Source organism: Amaranthus tricolor, chromosome 2, assembly GCF_026212465.1.
Source record: "Amaranthus tricolor cultivar Red isolate AtriRed21 chromosome 2, ASM2621246v1, whole genome shotgun sequence".
Lineage (NCBI taxonomy): Eukaryota > Viridiplantae > Streptophyta > Magnoliopsida > Caryophyllales > Amaranthaceae > Amaranthus > Amaranthus tricolor.
In genome coordinates, this window is record NC_080048.1 from 39,937,468 (window position 1) to 39,957,749 (window position 20,282).

Consider the following 20,282-nt stretch of genomic DNA (forward strand, 5'->3'; position numbering starts at 1 on the left):
ATATTTTGTCTTGAATATATACTTGAAAAATCAAATTTAATTTTTTCTTTCATAAAGTGAAAAAACTTAAAGTGGACAAACAAAAAGATAACAGAGAGAGTACGCAAAATCAAATTAATATATTAAATTATTAGATCTATTTTAAAATTAGTATTTCAGCATGACTAAGTATTTTTATAGGAGTCAACAAAGGCCCACAAACTCATTCACCCTTCCAAATGTACTTTACTTCCGTTTGCATGCAAACTTCCTTGTCTACCTATTCTTCTTAGTTCTTCCCCCTTTATTTGTCTCTTTAGAAAGAGGCACTTTCTAGGACTAGCCCAATTATATTATATATATATATATAATAATTCTCTTACACTTTCTTCTCTGAATTCCAAGTTGATTGTTTTTCACTTTCTTCATTTACCAATTACCATCTACAGGTATGTACAATTTACATCACTCTAAATTTATTAAGTTTTCTATTTTTCTTCTTTGAAAAACAGTTTTCTTAATTACCCTGTTTGATTTATTGTCTAATAATTTTATTTTAATCGAATTTCAATCTGGGTATTTTTTATTTGATGATATTTCAATTCTTATGGATTATTTTTTTCTTTTTTTGGGATATTCTGTTCTGGGTAATAGAAGCTACAACATCAATCAGGTAGAAACTATTGTGTTTTTTGGATGAAATTTGTGATATATGAGATTTATATTTTCATATGCATGCTTAAAGAATTGATTTTTATTGTTTTTTGTTTGATTTTGGATGTGGGTTGGTTATTGTTTGCTTATGTTTCTATGACTATTCTACAAGATGATTCCTTTAGGGTGTTGGTGAATTTAGGATATTAGTATAGGGTAGGTTGAACTCATCTATGAATATATAATTGGATTATTTTTCTTTTGTGTTATATGTAGTATTACATAATTTATTATTTATAAAGTTTTTTTAATAGAATTTTTTTAAAAAATTTATTATACAATCTATGAATATAATATCATTATCTTGTAATCGAATCTAACTTCAAAATGAATTTAAAATTATATAAAAACAAAAAATCAATATGGACACGATATCTGATTTTGAACCGACTCGAAACCCTTGACCCGAAATCAATCAGATACCCCGAATGAACACCTCTGGTCTATAGCCTAGACACGTCTGTGCCTAGACTCCCTTGTTCTAAGTTTCTTGCTTTTTTAGCTTTTGTTCTGAAACTGGTTTGTGTACCTTATACATCTTGTTTACCACTTGATGTTATGATTGTATTGTTTGATCATGGATTTATCTGTTGGGTTTGAAAATTTGTTTGGTCTAAATTTCAATTCCTTTCATTTTTTTTTATTTTTTTTTTTTGTTTTGATTGATTACTTGAAATTTATGTTTGTCAATGATGGAAAGAGCAATCTCTGCAACAGCCTCATGAATATGTACCGAATGAATTCATTAACTTTGCATTGACTTTGTGGCTTTAGTTCAATTTTTTTATTTTTGTATGGAGTTTCGAGTTTCCCTTTCGTAATCATAGTCTTTCAACATATTTGATTGTTGGCACCGTTACATTATTCGCTAGTTAATTTGCTTTTTGAATTCGAGATTTGCGACTCTAATATAGCCCAAAATCGACCATAATTCGCTTTTTTTATTCGTCATTCGCTAGGAGATTAGTTGATCATGTGACAGTGATTGTTGGCATTAATGGTAAGAATAGTATCGACAATTTAAGTGATTTAGCTAAGAAAATTACTTAACTTGGTTCATGATTAGACTTGTCCTACTAATCTGTTGAGTATGGTGACTCTAACGAGTAGCACCATTGAATGGTGAAGAAGATGAATCAAGAGAAGGGTCGTGGAAGAGCTGTAGGCTGGTGCGCAGAGAAGCCCGCGGGGGGCGGAGCACCTGCTGCCTTGGTGCGCGGGGTGCGGAGGGCGTGCTGCCTTGGTGCGCGGGGCGCGGAGTTGGCTGCGGGGCACGGAGTGCAATTTGTCTTCAAGTCACGGCTCGCGAGATTGTACGCGGCTCTCGAAATGACGGTTATTTCTCACGCGGAGCAGTTTCCTTTTTTCTTGGACCGGTTAATTGTGGATACTTGGAGCCCAAGTTTTCTTTTAAGTTGGTTTTATTATATTTACCCCCTCTTATTAGCGTTAGGGTTTATTATTCACAAATTGAGAGAGATCATAAGAGAACCATTATTATTTGCGAGTGTTATTGAGATTCATCTTGTAAATTTGCTATCATAGTGAAATTATTTGATCTCAGTGCTGATGGACGTAGCTATCACATTGATAGTGAACCACGTTAAATCTCTTGTGTCATTTTCTTATTGTTTGCATTGAATTTCTTTATTGTTTCATTATTATTCATCGATCTTGCTTCCGTTGTCGCACAACATAATCATTTACCCTAAAACTCATCCCATTTATTAATTTAATACCGACAACCAAACACAGGGTTAGATATTTTGCTAGTTTTGTTGTTGTAATTTGAAGCAATAGCTCATTTTCAAGTGTTTGTGAACATTTGCTCATGTAGGTAGAAAGTTCCATCTTGGTTGTTTTTCATGAGTGCATTGTTCGAGTTAGCGGTTTGGGGTTATGGGGGTGACGAGCTCTAAAATAGACGATGACAAGCCCTTACAGTTATGCCGTGATAGGAAGAAATTAGTTCGACAAGCTCTCAATGGGAGGTGTGCGTTAGCCGTTGCTCATGTCGCTTATATTCGTTCATTAAAGATAACCGGGATGGCATTTAGAAACTTTGTGCAGCCGGATGTCCCTGTGGATTCCTCCTTGTATACTTCCACTAGTGCTACTCCCGAACCACTTGCTTCAACCGAGAAGTCCCTTTCTCCTTTTTCATCGTCTCATTCGAATGAACATCCAGCTCTATCCCCTTCTCCTCCAACAATTGGTCGATATCAGATGCACCGTATGGATTTTAGGGGCAGCATTACTAGAAAGGTCGAAGAAAAGTCTCCAGTAGCTGTTAGGGGAACTGTAACTTCATTTAGCACACCGCAGAATACCGCTCCTTGGGATTATTTTGATCTTTTTAATCCGATTGACGATCATTTATCGTTCAATGAGCAAAAAGAACTAGACAATGACTTGGAAAACAAAGAATTGGAACAGGTTCGGAGCAAAATCTCGTTCGATGAAAGTCGTGGATCTGAATCGAACGAATTTGATGATCAATCATCCGATACACTAGTTCAAAGTGTTAAAAATGATAATCGAGAGGAAATTTATGGTGCTTCTCCGATATTGCATACTACAAGAAGTGTAGAATTGGAGCATGGTCGGTTGGACGAGGAGAAAATTGTCTCGCCCAAGCTGTCTCCGTTGAAACCAAACTTTTCAGGGCCTGTGGTTACTCGAGAAGCTATGGTGCGATTCACAAAAGACGATGATTTTGAGCATAAAATTGCCCCGAAAGATATTTTCTCGAGTATTAGAGAGGTTGAACGTCTTTTTGCTAAAGCTTCCGAATCCGGAAAAGAAGTGCCGAGAATGTTGGAAGCGAACAAGTTGCATTTTCGTCCGTTATTGCCCGGGCAAGAATGTAAGACCTATCCTTAATTCTTATATTCTATATGGAAATTGAAATTGAGTAATCATCATTTTTTCTTCATTTTAGTTATTTGTCTCATATTTTTATTCAAAAGTGCATAGCGTTTTGACGTTTTGTTGGGTTATGCTTAGGTTCAAGATTGTAAAAACTAATTCTTTAATATTGGAAAGAATCAGAAGAGAATTGGAAGGAGGAACTCCTTTACTTTTTGAAAAAAAACTAATCCTTTAATATTGGAAAGAATCGGAAGGAAAACACACCAATCTCCCTTTTCCTCACCTCCCCTTCCTTTCCTTCCATAAATGTTATCCAAACATAGTGTTAATGTTTAGGAAGGTGAAGTAAATGGAACGTTTTGCAAGCTATGATATCTTATGAAAGAACATACGTTACAATACATTACCTTGTCATTAAGTGGGTCCCACCTAGGGTGGGGTTTGTGGGTCACATGTACGTAACCTTACTCTTGTTAGTGATAACACCTATAATACTCGGACCCTCCATTTTTGCCAGCTCACCAGTGTCCATTACGACCGGTACGGATACCGGTGCCGGATACGTGCCCGGTACGCCGGATTGCACATGGGTACGGCAGAGTTCAAGTTGTCATTCTTTCGCCATAGAAGCTTCATTTTTTATTCTGTTTTTCTTCTATTTTAGAAATGACTTTTGAAGAAGAAAGGGGTTGTTTTCAAAACACTAAATACAGAGGTTGTTTTCGATCAAACCTTGGTAGCAAACATAATCTGCAACTTCACATCAATAATAAGAAGTACACAGGAAAGTATTAGCACGCAATCCTTTCACGGTTTTTCAATTTTATTGTGGTTTTTTTTCATATTTTCCCTAAAAATACCATGTCTCCATTGCAGCTGATGTGTCAACTACAGCTTCATTCCTTAAGGCTTGTTTTGCCTGTGGAAAAGATCCAAGCCAATTTCCAGAAGGTAAGTTTTTCTTGATCATACACCTCTACTGTTGTATCCCCCCTTCTTTTGATGGTTTAATGTTCCTAATAATCCACTTGCCTTACATGTATACATGATATATGTATTCTAGGAAAAAAAAAAATTATTTGGACTTAGTAGTCTGTGAGGTGTTCATTCGGGTTATCGGGTTGATTTCGGGTCAGGTGTTTCGGGTCGGTTCAAAATCGGGTTTTGTGTCCACATTGATTTTTACATAATTGTAAATCTATTTTTTAGTCGGGTCAAATCGGGTTCGGTTACAAGGTCTGAATATCGGGTCGTCGGGTCTGTTTTGAACACCTCTTTACCTACCTTTTGATAGTTTGAGGTATGTGCCTTACTTGACATATGCTATTTGTATGCTTGAACAGAGCCTGCTCAGAGTTCAGCAAAGTACTTAACATGGCATCGGACGACATCATTCCGTTCGTCATCCTCTAGGAACTTTCTTGATTCACATTCAAGAGAGGATGTTGAAGACCTTAAAGGTGATCTATTCGAGAATTCCTACAAGATTTCTGGTAGTCATGCTTCTACTTTAGATAGGCTGTTTGCGTGGGAGGGAAAGCTTTACGACGAAGTTAAGGTTTGACTCCTCTTATTACTATATTTTCTAGAGTTTATTTATTTATTTTTTTTATATATAATTTTTGTTGACAACTTCCTGCTTTAGGGTCCTCATTCATTATTTTTCCAAGGGCACACAAAAAGTCAGGATCAACTTTGCCTAGTAATTCGGTAGTTTCCCTTTCTTGGGCATGTCAAAGCCTGTTTTCTTGCCTTACAGAAGGGGAGATAAGTAAGGGGGTATAAGGAGGTGCATTTTATGCTAGCTCTGTGAAGGTGCCATTTTTAGGTTATTCAAGCAAGCTTATTTTACCCTAATATAGGCGAGAAATATATGCTCGGCATGGCTATAATTTCTTATATTCGGGATAGAAAAGGGAAATATACCGTGACGTCATGCTTGTGCATAAATTTTGTGGGGAAAGTTTTGTTGATATTCTGATCTTAAAATGAACTTTAAACTTATCCGGGCTATTACGTATTAAGACATGTGGAGAATTATGGGTTGACCTAGTGGTTGAAAGCTATAATTTCCACCCTGGTGATAAGAGTTCAATTTTCATCACGTACAGATAGATCAATTCCTGCCCCCTTCCCCTTTTGCGGGATTTTCCTTATCTTGTAATAAAAAAAGTATTAAGACATATGAATGGAATTGCTTATATATATGTATTGTTTGAATGACAGGCTAGTCAGATGGTTAGACGGGCGTATGACATGAAATGTAAGCACTTGAGAGAACAAGAATCTAAGAACGAAAGCCACCGTAAGATTGACAAGACCCGTGCTGTTATCAAAGATTTGCATACCCGTATTCGAGTTTCAATTCACAGAATTAATTCGATATCGAGAAGAATTGAGGAAATGCGTGACAAAGAGTTGCAACCACAGCTTGAGGAACTGATTGAAGGGTATGTTTTAACTTTCTTAGTTCAACAATCCAACTATTTTCGAAACCATATAGTTTCATTATAATCAACTTTTAAAATCCAGTATCCCGCTCGAAAATAGGGTCTAGGTGCAGGAAGGTAACAGACAATCCATACCCTTACTCCTCCAAAAAGAGGTGCTCGGCTCTGAATACCACTGACATAGGATGATTGGAGTCCACCCTCCATAAGCTAGTCTAAGGAGCAATGTCACATCATTCGCTAATCGCCTTGTGAATCGCGAATCGAAAAAAGCAAATTATAGTCGTTTTTTGGCTATTTTTGAACCATTTTGAGCGAATGGCGAATTCAAAAGGCGAATTATGTTTCACTGCTAAAGAGAGGATAACCCCTTATCCTATGTAAATCCCACATTAATGTCCCATTCCATTGATGTGGGACTCGACCATTAATCCCCAACATAACTAGTGACAATGACTAATGAGGGACTCGATCGAGCATTAGTAGACAGCCTAGAGATTGTTATAATAACGATGTCCATATGCTGCGATTTTCAATAAGTAGGTTTACCTTATGGCAGGTTACGAAGAATGTGGGAAGAGATGTTCGATTGCCACAAGCTACAAGTGCACATAATTTCAGTTGCATTTAGTAGCGGCACCATGAAAATGTCCCTACAATCAGAATCGCGTCGCCATATAACCCTCCTCCTCGAAGAAGAATTGTGCAGCCTATCTTTGAATTTCATGAGATGGATCAATGCTCTGAAATTCTACGTTCAGGCGATCAACGATTGGCTCAACAAATGTGTTAGATTCCAAGAGACGTCTAAAAAGAAAAGAAAATGGGCGCCTCCCCCGCATTTGAGTCTAAGGAACGCGGGTCCCCCAATTTACACGACCTGTGGTGCTTGGCTTGACTCGATTAATGAGTTGGAGTTTCCGGTAAAGGAAACCGTAGACACAATAAAGGGTTTAGCAGCAGAGGTTTCTCAGTTGGTACTTCAAGAAAAAGGCCAAGGGAGGAAGGCCCACGTTGAAGGAAGAGAACCGATGCTTGAAACGCATACTCGCGAAGCTTTTGAGGAGTGGAATACTCGAGACTATGATCAATTCCAATCGAGTTTAGTCATATTTTTAAGTCAGATTTGTAATTTTGCAGAACAGTCACTGAATATGTATTCAGAGCTTCAGACTAATATCGAAGATGCTAAGAGGAACTACGAGCACAAGATGTCCCAACCATGACATTTGCGAGGTTTGACGAGGGTGGTGGAAGTTTCGCCATAGTTTCGGATACATAAAGGCGGATAATCGATTCAATTTCAGCATCGTACATGGATGAAACACTTTAGTTACATATATACTTGCATTCTCTTTAGCTCGTTTTTGCGACAAATATACTTGGTTCAAGCTATAAAGTGTATGTGATTACTTTTTGTTAGAAAATTTTGTAATACTAGAAAGAATTGAGGAGTTGATCTTTTGAAATACAGAAGCTGTCTTTGTTCTCTATGACCAAAATTGCATTGCACTAATTACGGGCTTGAGATGAATAGTCCAACGGCTTTAAAATTCTCTACATCTTCACACGATTTAATGGTAATATTCATTGCAATTGCTTGTTTAGAATCGTTAGCGAAGCCGAAGTATTTCAGAATATTAGGGGATTGTTTGCTTGAGAAGGGTATCTTGGATGAGTATTGTGTTGGCAAGAAAGTTGGAACATGGGATGAATTTGGATAAGACCCACCAAAGTAGATTGGAAGCTTCAAACCCCACGTAAAGGTCCTTGTAATTTATAAAAAGTTGGCTCGATGTTATTGTATACTCGCTCTCTGTCATTTTGCATATCTACCGTAAAATAGTTGAAATTATAGTAAATAATAAGGAAATTAACTGAGTAGAGGAATGGGACAAAAACAAGTGAATGATATAAAAAAACGGTTAAAAAGGGACAAATGGAGAATATATTTAAAGAGAAATTATAAATTTTAGCTTTTAATACCCGGCGAGATGGTGGTGGAGGTGAGAATGGATCCTGATGAGGAGATATAGAAGTATATATTAAGTGTTTAAAGATATAAAATTATTAGAAAAAAAAAAACATAAATAATGAAATTGCACAAGGCCTTTAAAAAAATTTCAAATTTTTGCTCCTCGCCTAAGCTTTCTCGACAGTCTATGTCGAGTCCTTGTGAAAAGGCCGTTTGGCTAAATTATTTTTAGCCTACCTTTCTTTAAAAAACAACATTGGTGACCGAAATCTGGTGATATAGTTATTATAATGGTTGCACATTTCGAATTATAGCAACTTTAACTCATAAATATTAAACTTTGCGGCGACCTAAACTTTACGGCTATAATTTATAATTGATTCTTGATGTAGGTGGGATCGAGCTAGTAGCATAAGCTAAGCTAAGGTTCATCATCATCATCAATTCATCGTACCTAGTATATTCCGCTCATAAAAGCTATGCTTAGATTCTAGGGAGGGATGAAAAATGATAATTTATACCCATAAAAAATAATGCTATGAAAAAGTCTCTTAGTTTGTGATAGACGCCCAGATAGCGAGATTCTATAAGCTTGGGTTACTAGCTACAATTTTCTTTAAGAACTAACGGGTTTTGTGACCGCCACACTACTCTATATGTTAAAAATGGGTGTGGATTACTATTATAATGTAAGGACTTTAATTGTTTGCTGCAACTTCAACTGCATAAATTTTTAAAGTCATTCATCAAATCAAAGTAAGACTAAATGATGAGAAAAGCAAGATATGTAGAAAAGCACATAAATGAATTTCCTCGGATCAAGCCTCTAACACCGAGCTTTTAATTTATACTTGCACAAATTCTTTTGAGAGATAGTCTACGTCTCTAATTGGGCTAGCCTAAAAAAAAATATAAAGTAAATTTTTCGATAGACATTAAGAATATTGTAAATAGGCATTTAAAATATTGCAAGCACTTAAGTTTTTACTCGATGAGACATTAAAGATATTATAAGTAGGCATTACGGAGATAGTAAGTAGGCTAGTAGGCTAAGTTTCTCGGTAGACATTAAGAATATTATAAGTAGGCATTTTAAGTACGTTTTCGGTTGACATTAAGTATATTGTAGGTGGGCATTAAGGATAATGTAAATAGACATTAAGGATACAGTTAGTATACATTAAGGTTTAATGGGTTACGCCTAAGAGACATTAAGGTTTAATGAGTTAGCTTAAGAGACGTCTCTTAAAGATGAATTCCTCTTATGCTTTAGCTACGCAAACATAAGCCTAAGCTTTAATTCAATGCAAACAATAAAAACAACACATGTGATTCACTATCAATGTGTCAATGTGATTGCTACAGACACCAAGAACAAATAATTTTACTATACACCCCAAAGAATTACAAAGATGAATCAAGTATTTCTCTACCACAACAATGCCACAATGTGTGCTCTCTCTAATCTGTGGGTTGAAAAAACCCTAGCACTAATAGGAGGAAGTTTATATATATATTAATCCCTAAACTAGAAAATACTTGGGCTCCCAAGTCATGAAATAACCGGCCAAATAAGTGGGAAAAACTGCTCCCATTGTTTCCGCAGACCACAGCCGATTCGGCTGCACTCCACACCCACACTACCGTCGAGTCGGCTTCACATTCTGGACAAAAACTCAACTCGGCAGAGCCTCCACCGCGAGTCGGCTGTCCTCCAAATGCCATGGACCCCGACTAGGCGTTTGCTTCTGTACAACAGCTTCAAGTCCAGCCCACAGCGACGACTCAGCTTCTTCAAAGCCTTCACCACACCGAGTCGGTGGTAGCCCACTGGATTCCCACGTGAACCCAGCCCTTGATTCATCTTCTTCAATGGTGCTACTAGTTAGAGTCACCATATTCAACAGTGTGCTTAAGCTTAAACAAATAGGCATCAGCTGCAACGATTGCACATCTGATGGAAAGCAGAGCATAAAAGTAAATTGATCTCCATGTCTTATGCAACACTGATTTCATTCCATATTGTCGTTCAATGTCATACATCCAAAGGCTTCGGTGGATGTATCAAAATCAAACTACATCCGACTCAGTTAAGAGCTCTTAAATATGATCATATTGGAGATAAAATCATCACCGGCTTCTACGTCAAACTAAGGATTCCTTGTTTCATGTCTTCTTATGCTCTAGCTACGCAAATATAAGTCAAAGCTGCTTTGTAGTTTCTCATCGCATTATCAACAGCTCAAGCTTAAACAAGGAAGCCGCAGGCCCGCAGCTACTAAGATTACACATTGGAATTTAGATAGGTATAGTACCAAAGGCTAGCAGGTTCGCTATTTTCGAACAGGAAAGTAGAACTTGAAAAGTTCATCAATCTGTGTCCTACGCAACACCAATCTCGTTCTATATTGACGTTATTCGCATAAGTGCTATTCCCTCTGGCTGCATTATACGTTTCAAAGGCTTCCATGGAAGTATTGGAATCAAAACTACCTCCGACTCTACTCTTCATCATCATCATCATCATACATATATCTAGCTCATAGAATACCTCCGACTCAGTTGAGAGCTCTTAGTTAGGATCACTTGGAGAAATAGTCATCACCATACGTCAAACCAAGGATTCCGTAAATGATTTCAAGTTCACCACATCTTCTCTCGACACTGGAAACTTTGGAGGTTTGAATTGTTTCCAAAGTCCAACAGGATGTCGAGTCTTCTTTCCAACATATTCAAAAAACCTACCATAGATATTCTCACACTCGGGATATGGCTTTACATAGAGATTGTAAAATCTAAGCCTACTTGGTTTTATAATATCCCTCAATCCCACCTCAAAACCAAGCCCACCTCTTGATCTCAAGTACTCAATCACATCAAACCTTGGAACAATTTGTTTATCAAAATTCACTCCCAAATATTCCGGGACCTCGATCAAACATTCAATGTTGTAATTCATCCTTTCTAAAAGAAACTTAATCTTCTTTTCAATATCCTCAATGTCATATGTTATTAATCTTGGCTCCCTTTTCAAAACGTACAAAGCATCTCTTCGGATCAACCCATATCTACACAAGCAATCAACTCTCATTTTCACAGCAAATCCGGCTTTGAACTCTCCGTCACCAAATATCTTCTCCTTGATTGATTCTCTACACTTCAACTTCTTAAGCAACTCTACACATTGCCACAGCTCACCAAGCTCCATACTAAGAATTCTTGGTTCTCTAACAATCTCTTGTATAATCATTTTCTTTGGAAAACCCATATCAAGAAACTCATTCAGCAAAGGTTTCAATCTATTCTCTACCTGAAACCCTAAAACTCTAGGGAAAGAACTATAAATCTTATCAATAGCATCTCTTTTGTACCCTAAAAATACCCAATAATTAATCCTTTTCTTAATTTCATTTTCATTGATCATAACAACCCCAGGAAAACCCTCTAAAACCCTAATTATGGTTCCATCCCTAAACCCTAAAACCTTCAAAATCCCAATACAGCTAGAAAATCTATCTGGGTCAATCCTAAACCTTCTAGAAAACTCTAGAATGCTACATAAAACCCTTGAAGAACTAGCTGACATCCCTAATGAAGTAATACCCACCTCCCATTTCTTCAAAAATTCCAAATTTAGAACACTAGGGGACCCACATACCAATGAAACAAGCAAATTTTGTGGCAATTTAAACGACAACAATAACATTCCTAAAGATTGTTCAATTTCTGATAGATCTGAATTCAATAAAAACTTGTTCTTTGTAAGAAAATAATGAAGTTCAGAAGCAGGAAAACCATACCTTTGTAAAAGATTGGCAAGTGAAATTTGTTTTCTGTAATAGGTTTGTTGGCTAGGGTTTGAATGATTGAAGCTTTTTTGAACAGGAATGTTTGAAAAGGTTAATGATTTAGGAAATTGTGGGATGAGAATTTGATGCAAAGAATTAGAAAGAGAATTGAGCTTTCGCATATGAATACTCATTACTTTGATTGCCATTGGATTTTTTTTGGTTAAGCCTCAAAGTTATTAAACCTCAAACAAAATTCATATAGTTACTCTTGTGGCAGGTCTTCTCTCTTTAATTTGTATTAATTAAATTATTTAGCTCATATATTTAATGTGCCTAAGAGATCGTCTCTTAAAACAATTTATGAAATTTAAAACTTTATTTTTGAAAAAAAATAAATAAATACTCTTCGTCTCACTCATTGGGAACATTTGTCGCAACAAGCTTTTAGATCTCCTCAAATTAATTTTAAAGTACGTAAAACTGAAGAAAAAAAATTTAAAAAGAAAAAAATATTATGATAAATTTTCTATAGAGATAGCATTGTAACTTGTATATGAATGTCAAAAAAATAAGACTAAATACTTAAATTGTATGATTGATGTAAAAAATGGGTAGACGGGGATTATCGAGAGTATTGAGCATATTTATATAGAAATAAATGTAACAAAACTATTCTTAATATGGAAAATGTTTTTGTATTTAGAGCGCATAGGACTTTATCTAAAGGTTTAAACTATAAATTAAGCAAAAATGTAACAACAAGAACCAAATAACGAAGCTGGCCCATACTGCTCGTTCGAGCACTTTATGGCTCGTTCGAGCACTGCTGCTTTGGCTTGAAAGTTTGCTTGAAAACTTTTTGTTTGATGTTTTTGGCATTTGCTCGTTCGAGCACTTGAGAAATTTCGCGTCAAAAAGTTTCTGAAAAGTTATTTGGAACATGCTCGTTCGAGCACCTTTAGTGCTCGTTCAAACATCTTTAAACAGTGCTTCTGTTCGTGAAACGAAACTTTGTTTCATGGAGTAAAGTGTTGTTATGATTGAATGTTTTACACCATAATAAACTGATAATCGTCAGTTATAATTGGTGTATGGTTTTGGATGAATCCATATGTTACTTCAACTCTATAAATAAGAGTGAGCGCATGAAAATCATTAACATATCTTAGAAACATCAATTTCTGTCATCTTTCTCTCATTCTCTTGAAACATAGAAGAGAATAATTAACTATTTTATTGTTTTTCTGATTTTAATTTCTACAACAAACACATAATCATTTAGTTCAATAGGTTCGTACTAACCGGTTGATGTGATTGATTGTATCTCGTTGTGAATTTCCGGTCTCATAACCCAAACTTGTAGACGCCTTCAATCTATATCAAGATTTCTGGTGATGCCTTCGTCGCAAACTAATCTTCTTTACGGTGTCATTGTCCAATTCGTGATTCATCCAAGCAAGGAGTCCGTTGCCATACATAAAGAAAACACTACAAACATTATCTTGTATTTGTAGTTTTATTTTCCGCATTTTTATTTGTAATAGAAAATATAACAAAATTGGTTGAACATAGCTAATAAGTAGGGGTGTGCAAAATGCGACCGGACCGGAATCGGTTGAGATTGGATCTAAACCAGATCGTATCGGCTACATCCGGTTAAGGCTCCGGGTCTTACTTATTCTTCATGTCGGGTTTTCGGTCCAGTCTGGTTTAAATTCGAAAAAATTCGGGTTAGACCAAATATATATAAAAGTAATTTTAAAGAGGAATAACATTAATGAGCTTTATATTTTTTGTTTCTAACACAAAATAATTTTTAACTCAAATATTCTAATTTTATAACAATTAATTTGCTAACATATTTTAAAATCTTTCATTTTTTAAATTATTTTTGGTACCAAAAATTATTTTCGGTCTAAACCCGAACCGGTTCGGGAAGAAACCAGATTAGACTAGATTCGAACCGAATAAAAGCGGTCCGGTCTCCGGTCTTAACATATTCAAAATTCCAATCCAACAGGTTTGGGTTGGTCTGGTTGGAGTTTGGAGCAATAAACATCCGGAGTATAATTTAGAAATTGAGAAAGACATTAAGATGGTAGTAGTGGAGATTTGCCATATAAATCGAAAAGGAGCAGAGAGAAGTGGTGTTGTTGTCGCATTCCGAGAGATTATGAATGTTATTTTTGAAGATGGGGATAAATGTTTATGTTTAGGTGGATTTTTTCAAATCTTGACTTGATAATCATAATCTTGTCATTTACCATCGAAACTTTTTATATTTTTAAGAAACTTTTTATATTATAACTCCCAACATTTTGCATTCTTTTCATTGTTTTGCGCCAACACCCATTTGTATTCGGCAAGATATACTTCTTTGTTTTTTATTCATGTAGTTGATAGTAATTGTAGTTTTGATGTCTGCTGTATTGTCGCATTAATTTCTATCAATAAATCAACTAGAGATCAAAATTCATAATCCTAAACTCTCATAAGGAGAGAGATTAAAACCCTATGTATGAATAGAATCAACCCGATGAATAGAATCAACCCAATAAATAGGTAGAACAACTCTCCTATAGAAAGAGGACAAAAATTTATTCTAATTATATTAAAAAAATTTAAAACAGAGAAATTAAGAGCTTACCATCAACCAATCAAAAAATTGATGATAGCTTCTAATTAACTAGAGATTAAGATTTTTTGAAAGAGAAGAGAGAAAAAATGGAGGCCGCTAGGTTAGAAGCTCCTTTATTCACAGATATACTTCCCTTAGTTATAAAAACTTCTTGCTTTGTAAGAGATTTTTATTATACCTTGATGACATTTCTATTTGCCAAATTCTATTGATATTTTTATGGGAAATTCTATGTGATAATTTTGAGATTTTGAGTTTTTTACGTGGTAATTAAAACTTTTAAAAAATCCACGCGGTAACTTTGAGGTTTACGTAATTGTTCTACCGTGACGTTTTTGCACGTAAATACGTTAGCAAACGTTAATTTCGAAGTTTTAAGGTTGTTGTACGTCTATTTATTCGACTCACCATTTTAAATGTCATCAGTTTCAACATTTTTCCCAAAACATAAACCCCAACTCTACCATCTTTCATCCAAATCATACTTTTTTCCCTTAAATCCAAAGATGGTAGAATTAGGGTTTATATTTTGGGGGAAAGGTTGAAACTGATGGCATTTGAAATGATGAATCGCATAAATAAGCGTACAACAACCTTAAAGCTTCGAAATTAACGTTTGTTAACGTTTTGCTAATGTATTATGTGCAAAAAGGTCACGGTGGAACAATTTGATAAACCTCAGGATTACATTTATGAATTTTTTAAAAATTTTGATTACCACATGAAAATCAAAAATCTCAAAATTACCATGTAGAATTCCCTATTTTTATTTTATTTTGTTGGTTTCTTGTTTAGGCATATTATGATTTGAAGTTTTTTCTTTAACAAATTCATCTTCATACTACTCCTCAAATATATTTCATAACTTCCGGTTCTTTCTTTAGAGGGGTTAAATATCATCACTTTGGCAAGATTTTATTCATAAGAACTAAATGTTATTAATTATTAAACTTTGTTGGTCAAATACTATGTTCAGTTCACGTCAAATTAATAAAATTTACTAAAGTAATTGTACTAATACTTAAGTTACAAATATCACTAAAAATTATAACTATAACTTAGTAGAGAAATTTTTATTCAAATTAAATAACGAAAGAAATGAAAATTTAACATCTAAATCACGAATAATAAACAGTTAAACATGTAAAAATGATTGATTGAGTTGGGTTTATATACATTAAATTTTGGATCAACATTTTAGACATTTATTATTATTATATTACTGTAATCCCTTTTAAATACTTTAAATTAACACATTTTTTGGTTAATTTATAAATAATAATTTATATATTAATATTAATAGACTAAAAAAACCTTTTTAATACTAAAGAATGAGAGAAAAAACAACAAAACTGGATAAAAAGATCCTAGCTTTAGAAATTTAGCAGCAATAAAAAGTGTTGAATTTGGATTGTGGTGGGTGAAATCAATCCGAATGCTGCAAAAATGATTGCAAATGCAAATCTCATCTCCTGCAATTTCTCAAATCTTCTATATCCAAATTCTCACAATAAAACTAGAACATTGTTAACCATTTCTATCTTCCCAAAACCATCGATTTTGCTCAAGCTTAATTCTTCCAGAAAAGCCCCAGTTTGTGTATATGAAAAGAAAAAAAGTACCCCAATTTGTTTTAGTTCAAAATCTGAAGACCCAGTTTTGGAAAAAAAAAATAGTGGTGAAAATAAGGTTGTGGGTAATGGAGGAAATGATAATGGTGGAAATTGGACTACTTCAATCTTGTTGTTCTTCTTTTGGGCTGCGTTGATGTATTATGTTTTCAATCTTTGTCCTAACCAAACCCCTGTAAGATTTTTTTTTTTTTTAAATTGTTGTGTTAATTTATTTTTGCGACTATTGTTGATAATTTGAAGGAATAGTGGAGGGGAATTTATGTGGACGAGTAGTGGGACTGGTTTATGACCGACTCCAATTTCTTAGTATTAATGCTTTGACAATTAGAGTAGTTATTGTAGATAATTGAGGTGGATGGAGAATGAAAATTTTCGTGGACGACTATTGGGGGTGGTTTTTTAGGATTAATGGCAATGCTTTGACATTATCATAGTTTTTATAGATAATCGGAAGGAATGGAGAAAGAGAATTCATGCGGATGACTGTTGGAGTTGGTTCATGGTTCATGTAGCCAACTTAAATCTTTAGAGAATAACCAATTACTCTAGTTATTGTAGATAATGGAAAGGAATGGAGAACAAGAATTTACGTGGAAGGCTATTGAGACTGATTTATGTTTCATTTAGCCAATCCTAATCTTTTGGGATTAAAATTTTTGTCATTGTTGTGGTGGTGGTTCTATTTCTAAAATTGAATTATCACTAGGAAGAGAGAGTTAGAGATAATGTGGTTAAGATTATATGGCTATCGACGATGCTACTGTTTTATCTGTATTGTTGCATTGGTCGTAAAACCCCTTTACCAAGCAAAGTTTGCTCATTCAAGCAGGATGTTGCTCAAAGAGGGTTTTAACTCATCAACAAGCCTTTTTTCCTATTTTTTATTAGGCATGCTTTTGTGCTTTATTGTATATATGATTATGTTTTATATGTGCATGTTCTGTGCTGATGTCCCGGATAATTGAACTTCATATGGAAGTCAACAACACTACAACATTTCATTACCCCAAATGTTACAATGAAGAGGTTGTTTCAGATTGACACTTGGTAGCAAACGTCATCTCCAACTCTAAGATCAGCTGATCCTTTTTCTAACACAAAGATTTACTTCATGGTATCAAGAATTTGAGTAAAAGGGATGCTAATTAGACTTATGCCTAAATTAGTATTTGAGGTAAAAGCCTACTGTGGGTTTTCCCATTATAATTGAAGGTGGATCAATTATGCTACTACTTTGTCACACCGATTATGCTATAAGCGTCCAAATGTCTAATGCAACCCTTTAAAAAGTACTCTAGTGCCATGTCTAAGTTCAAAAGTCAAGTGTCCATTTTTATGTCGTAGGATCGAGTATGTGATATGGATAGCATTCATGTAACATAGAATCAAACTACATACTAATCATATACCCTTGTACGGACTGCAGTCGAGAGACTTGTACTTTCTGAAGAAGCTCTCCAATTTAGTGGGAGACGATGGGTTCAGGATGAATCAAGTACTCGTGTCACTTTGGTACATTATGGGGTTGTGGCCAATTGTTTACGCCATGCTACTGCTTCCTTCTGGTAGAAGGTAAGTAAGTTTACCTGCATGAGAATTCATATATTTCTGTAGCATTATTTAAAGCTTTACTTGTTCATTGCCCTGAGAAAGTAGTGTTACTTCTTTTGCAGCTCCAAAAGTAGTATCCCTGTCTGGCCATTTGTCACTCTTTCATTTTTTGGAGGCGCTTATGCTCTTCTCCCCTATTTCATTGTTTGGAGACCTCCTCCACCCCCGGTTGAAGAAAGCGAACTAAGTAGGTGGCCTTTGAATTTCTTGGAATCAAAGTTTACAGCTGGGGTAAGCATTGATTTGCATTGAAAAAAGAAAATAATATGGATTTGTTTACCCTTTATTCTATGTGCACCCTCCCCCTTTATGTACTTGAGAAAGCATGGGAACAAAGAAAGGGGATAGTCGATGGGGTTCAAGAAAAGGAATATGTTGCTAAGTAGAAGTATGCAGGTTTTACGTGACTGCATTCTCAGTGTTTTCTTATATCGTAGAACGTACTGATAAAGAAGGGTCGGAATGGAAAGGCTGGAGGTCTGTGCTGTTGTTTCCAATTAACACCTAGAATTTACGTCAGCTTAGTATTGACTTCTCTCTGCTTTTTGCTCACTGGGAGAAGCCATGGTCAGTGGGATCGAATGAGTGAGATCAAAGATCGGTCGAAAATAGATGAGGTTCTCATTGTAGATGTATAAAGAATTAGATGCATTTTGATTAAATCCATTAATAGTGTAGACTGCTATACTTATATGCAAAGCCCGTTTAGAGCTAGTTGTAGGGTAAGCCCGGATCGAACAGGGGAGCAGTGATTTTCTCTGGTATGTAACCTTTTACCCCCATGGCTCCATCTTATGACATTTTCTAGGAAAAACTTATGTCTGCTTAACTGCTCTCTTTAGAAGCTTTTGTATGAATGAATGATAATATTGCGTTAGAAAATCAATTAACTTGTTGGTCGTCAGTTTTTGGGTGCTGCAGGGTTAGGCCTTATAGTGTACGCAGGCTTGGCACTAGACGATTGGAAGGAGTTTTATCAGTATTTCAGAGAAAGCAAGTTGGTAAGTTGTGATGTTAATAATGCGTATTTTATTTCCGTATTCCTGCTTGCATGTCTTGTTGATCTAAAGCCGTGTATCTTCAGTTCATTCTTCTTCCTCCTCTTAACTTGATATTAAAAAATTAGTTGGTGTTACTTGTTAGGGAGTTTAAATATCTTAACGATGTTTAGTGCCTATCATTTACTATGGACTTCATAGTTCATCCACAAAACATTTTGGATCAATCTTGAAAGAATGCAGTTGAATGAAGCATAGTGACTTTAATGAACAAAAGAAGAATTGGTGGATCTTTTTTCGGGATGGCTAATGAACAAAACATAGGGGGCTTTCGAAAAGCATGTAGACCATTTTTTAAGTTTGTTGATATCAATAAGCTATCTCAATATGGGGTTTAATGTTGTCAATAAAATTTGATGAACCAACTCTGTGAGTAAACATGTTGTCGATATCAATAATCTGTCTCAACAAATTCTTTTACCAAAGACTATTTTAGCCTATTTTACTTAATTTATACAACCTCCTAATTGATCCAAACAGCTAATTTTTTCAATCAGCTAATTTATCAAACACCCTCGGCCTCAATATGTTCAATGAATAGAAAAAACCTAGCTGTAATCATCCTTATCAAGCGTAGATGAAGCTGTAAACATAAAGTTTGTTTGCCAGATAAACCGCAGCATTACAGTTGGTCTTTTAAACTTTGAAGATTAAATTTATAGTTTTTTCAATTGTGAAACCTGAAACGTAATTAACTCGGAAAGTGAACTCTGCTAGTGATGATTTTCTTGTGTTACGGCAGGTCCATGCAACTAGCCTTGATTTCAGTCTTCTATCTGCGTTTGCACCGTTTTGGGTTTACAATGATATGACAGCAAGGAAATGGTGAGATCTAAGGACTATAAATCCATTGCTGAATTTCTGTAGATATGTTTAGGTGCTAAACTTTACGATGTTCCTATTTCACAGCTACGATAAGACTGCATGGCTTCTTCCCGTATCGATCATTCCTTTCTTGGGTCCCGCTTTATACCTTTTTCTTCGGCCACCACTAACAACGATGCCCGTCTCGCTTGAAAGTACATTGAAATCTGATTGATTTTGCTTGTAAACTTCTGTTTGGGTTTCCATCATATAATCGATGCACCAAATGTTGTAAGGATCAAACTGCATATAGAAGGCTGCATTCTCATCGTCTACCAAACAAGGGTGAGGTATATGAATGAATTTTTTTGTAGGGTGTATAAGATACTTCTACAAGTTTGTATAAAGATTTTGAGCCTTGAAGTTCATAGTAGTGATCCAACTAGGTTTTATGTACTCTCATTTCAAATTTTGCATTACCCGATGTCTTTTAAGTGTCTTCCTCTTAGGCTTCTACCTAAGTAGGAGATGATGAGGCGGGATATATGCAAGTTTATTATACTTGTAATAACAAAGATGTTATTTCCGATTAATCCTTAGTAACAGATGTGTTGTACACCTTTACTTACATATGAATTGCATATGATTTAATAAAAGATTTTACTTTAATTAATTGTAATTTAAAATTTATTAACCATAGATTATATCTCTACTGTGAATAGCTAGGTACTTTCTGTATAAATGATGTAATATACTT

The 20,282-nt window shown here is 35.2% G+C and overlaps 3 protein-coding genes across 6 annotated transcripts; 2 read left to right on the forward strand and 1 right to left on the reverse strand.

Annotated features, from left to right (window-relative positions):
* The first annotated feature begins 241 nt into the window (after positions 1-241).
* Positions 242-7,516, forward strand: LOC130806035 (protein ALTERED PHOSPHATE STARVATION RESPONSE 1-like). 3 transcript variants are annotated; one of them, XM_057670925.1, is made up of 6 exons: positions 242-428; positions 2,531-3,559; positions 4,441-4,515; positions 4,908-5,122; positions 5,791-6,014; positions 6,574-7,516. In XM_057670925.1, exons 2-6 carry the CDS (start codon positions 2,593-2,595, stop codon positions 7,238-7,240), a joined length of 2,148 nt encoding a protein of 715 aa, XP_057526908.1. In that variant the 5' UTR covers positions 242-428; positions 2,531-2,592; the 3' UTR covers positions 7,241-7,516. The 3 variants fall into 3 exon arrangements, with proteins under 3 accessions (XP_057526908.1, XP_057526910.1, XP_057526909.1); XM_057670927.1 differs by lacking the exon at positions 242-428 and adding an exon at positions 473-652; XM_057670926.1 differs by lacking the exon at positions 242-428 and having other exon boundaries at positions 666-3,559.
* Positions 7,517-9,303: 1,787 nt separating this feature from the next.
* LOC130806036 (transcription termination factor MTERF15, mitochondrial) lies at positions 9,304-11,990 on the reverse strand. Its single transcript, XM_057670928.1, has one exon. The coding sequence runs from the start codon at positions 11,984-11,986 to the stop codon at positions 10,601-10,603; it is 1,386 nt and encodes a 461-aa protein (XP_057526911.1). The 5' UTR covers positions 11,987-11,990; the 3' UTR covers positions 9,304-10,600.
* Positions 11,991-15,732: 3,742 nt separating this feature from the next.
* On the forward strand, positions 15,733-20,198 carry LOC130806037 (uncharacterized). 2 transcript variants are annotated; one of them, XM_057670931.1, is made up of 7 exons: positions 16,085-16,224; positions 17,032-17,226; positions 17,479-17,624; positions 17,726-17,894; positions 18,569-18,664; positions 19,464-19,546; positions 19,631-20,198. In XM_057670931.1, exons 2-7 carry the CDS (start codon positions 17,191-17,193, stop codon positions 19,758-19,760), a joined length of 660 nt encoding a protein of 219 aa, XP_057526914.1. In that variant the 5' UTR covers positions 16,085-16,224; positions 17,032-17,190; the 3' UTR covers positions 19,761-20,198. The 2 variants fall into 2 exon arrangements, with proteins under 2 accessions (XP_057526912.1, XP_057526914.1); XM_057670929.1 differs by lacking the exon at positions 17,032-17,226 and having other exon boundaries at positions 15,733-16,224.
* The last annotated feature ends 84 nt before the right edge of the window (positions 20,199-20,282 follow it).

Coding starts and splice junctions, on each gene's coding strand:
- LOC130806035 (XM_057670925.1), top strand. CDS start 2,593: ATGGGGGTGACGAGCTCTAAAATAGACGATGACAAGCCCTTACAGTTA. Junction 3,560..4,440: donor GTTATTGCCCGGGCAAGAAT/GTAAGACCTATC, acceptor TCTCCATTGCAG/CTGATGTGTCAACTACAGCT. Junction 4,516..4,907: donor TCCAAGCCAATTTCCAGAAG/GTAAGTTTTTCT, acceptor ATGCTTGAACAG/AGCCTGCTCAGAGTTCAGCA.
- LOC130806036 (XM_057670928.1), bottom strand. CDS start 11,986: ATGGCAATCAAAGTAATGAGTATTCATATGCGAAAGCTCAATTCTCTT.
- LOC130806037 (XM_057670929.1), top strand. CDS start 15,865: ATGATTGCAAATGCAAATCTCATCTCCTGCAATTTCTCAAATCTTCTA. Junction 17,625..17,725: donor CTGCTTCCTTCTGGTAGAAG/GTAAGTAAGTTT, acceptor CTTCTTTTGCAG/CTCCAAAAGTAGTATCCCTG. Junction 18,665..19,463: donor ATTTCAGAGAAAGCAAGTTG/GTAAGTTGTGAT, acceptor GTGTTACGGCAG/GTCCATGCAACTAGCCTTGA.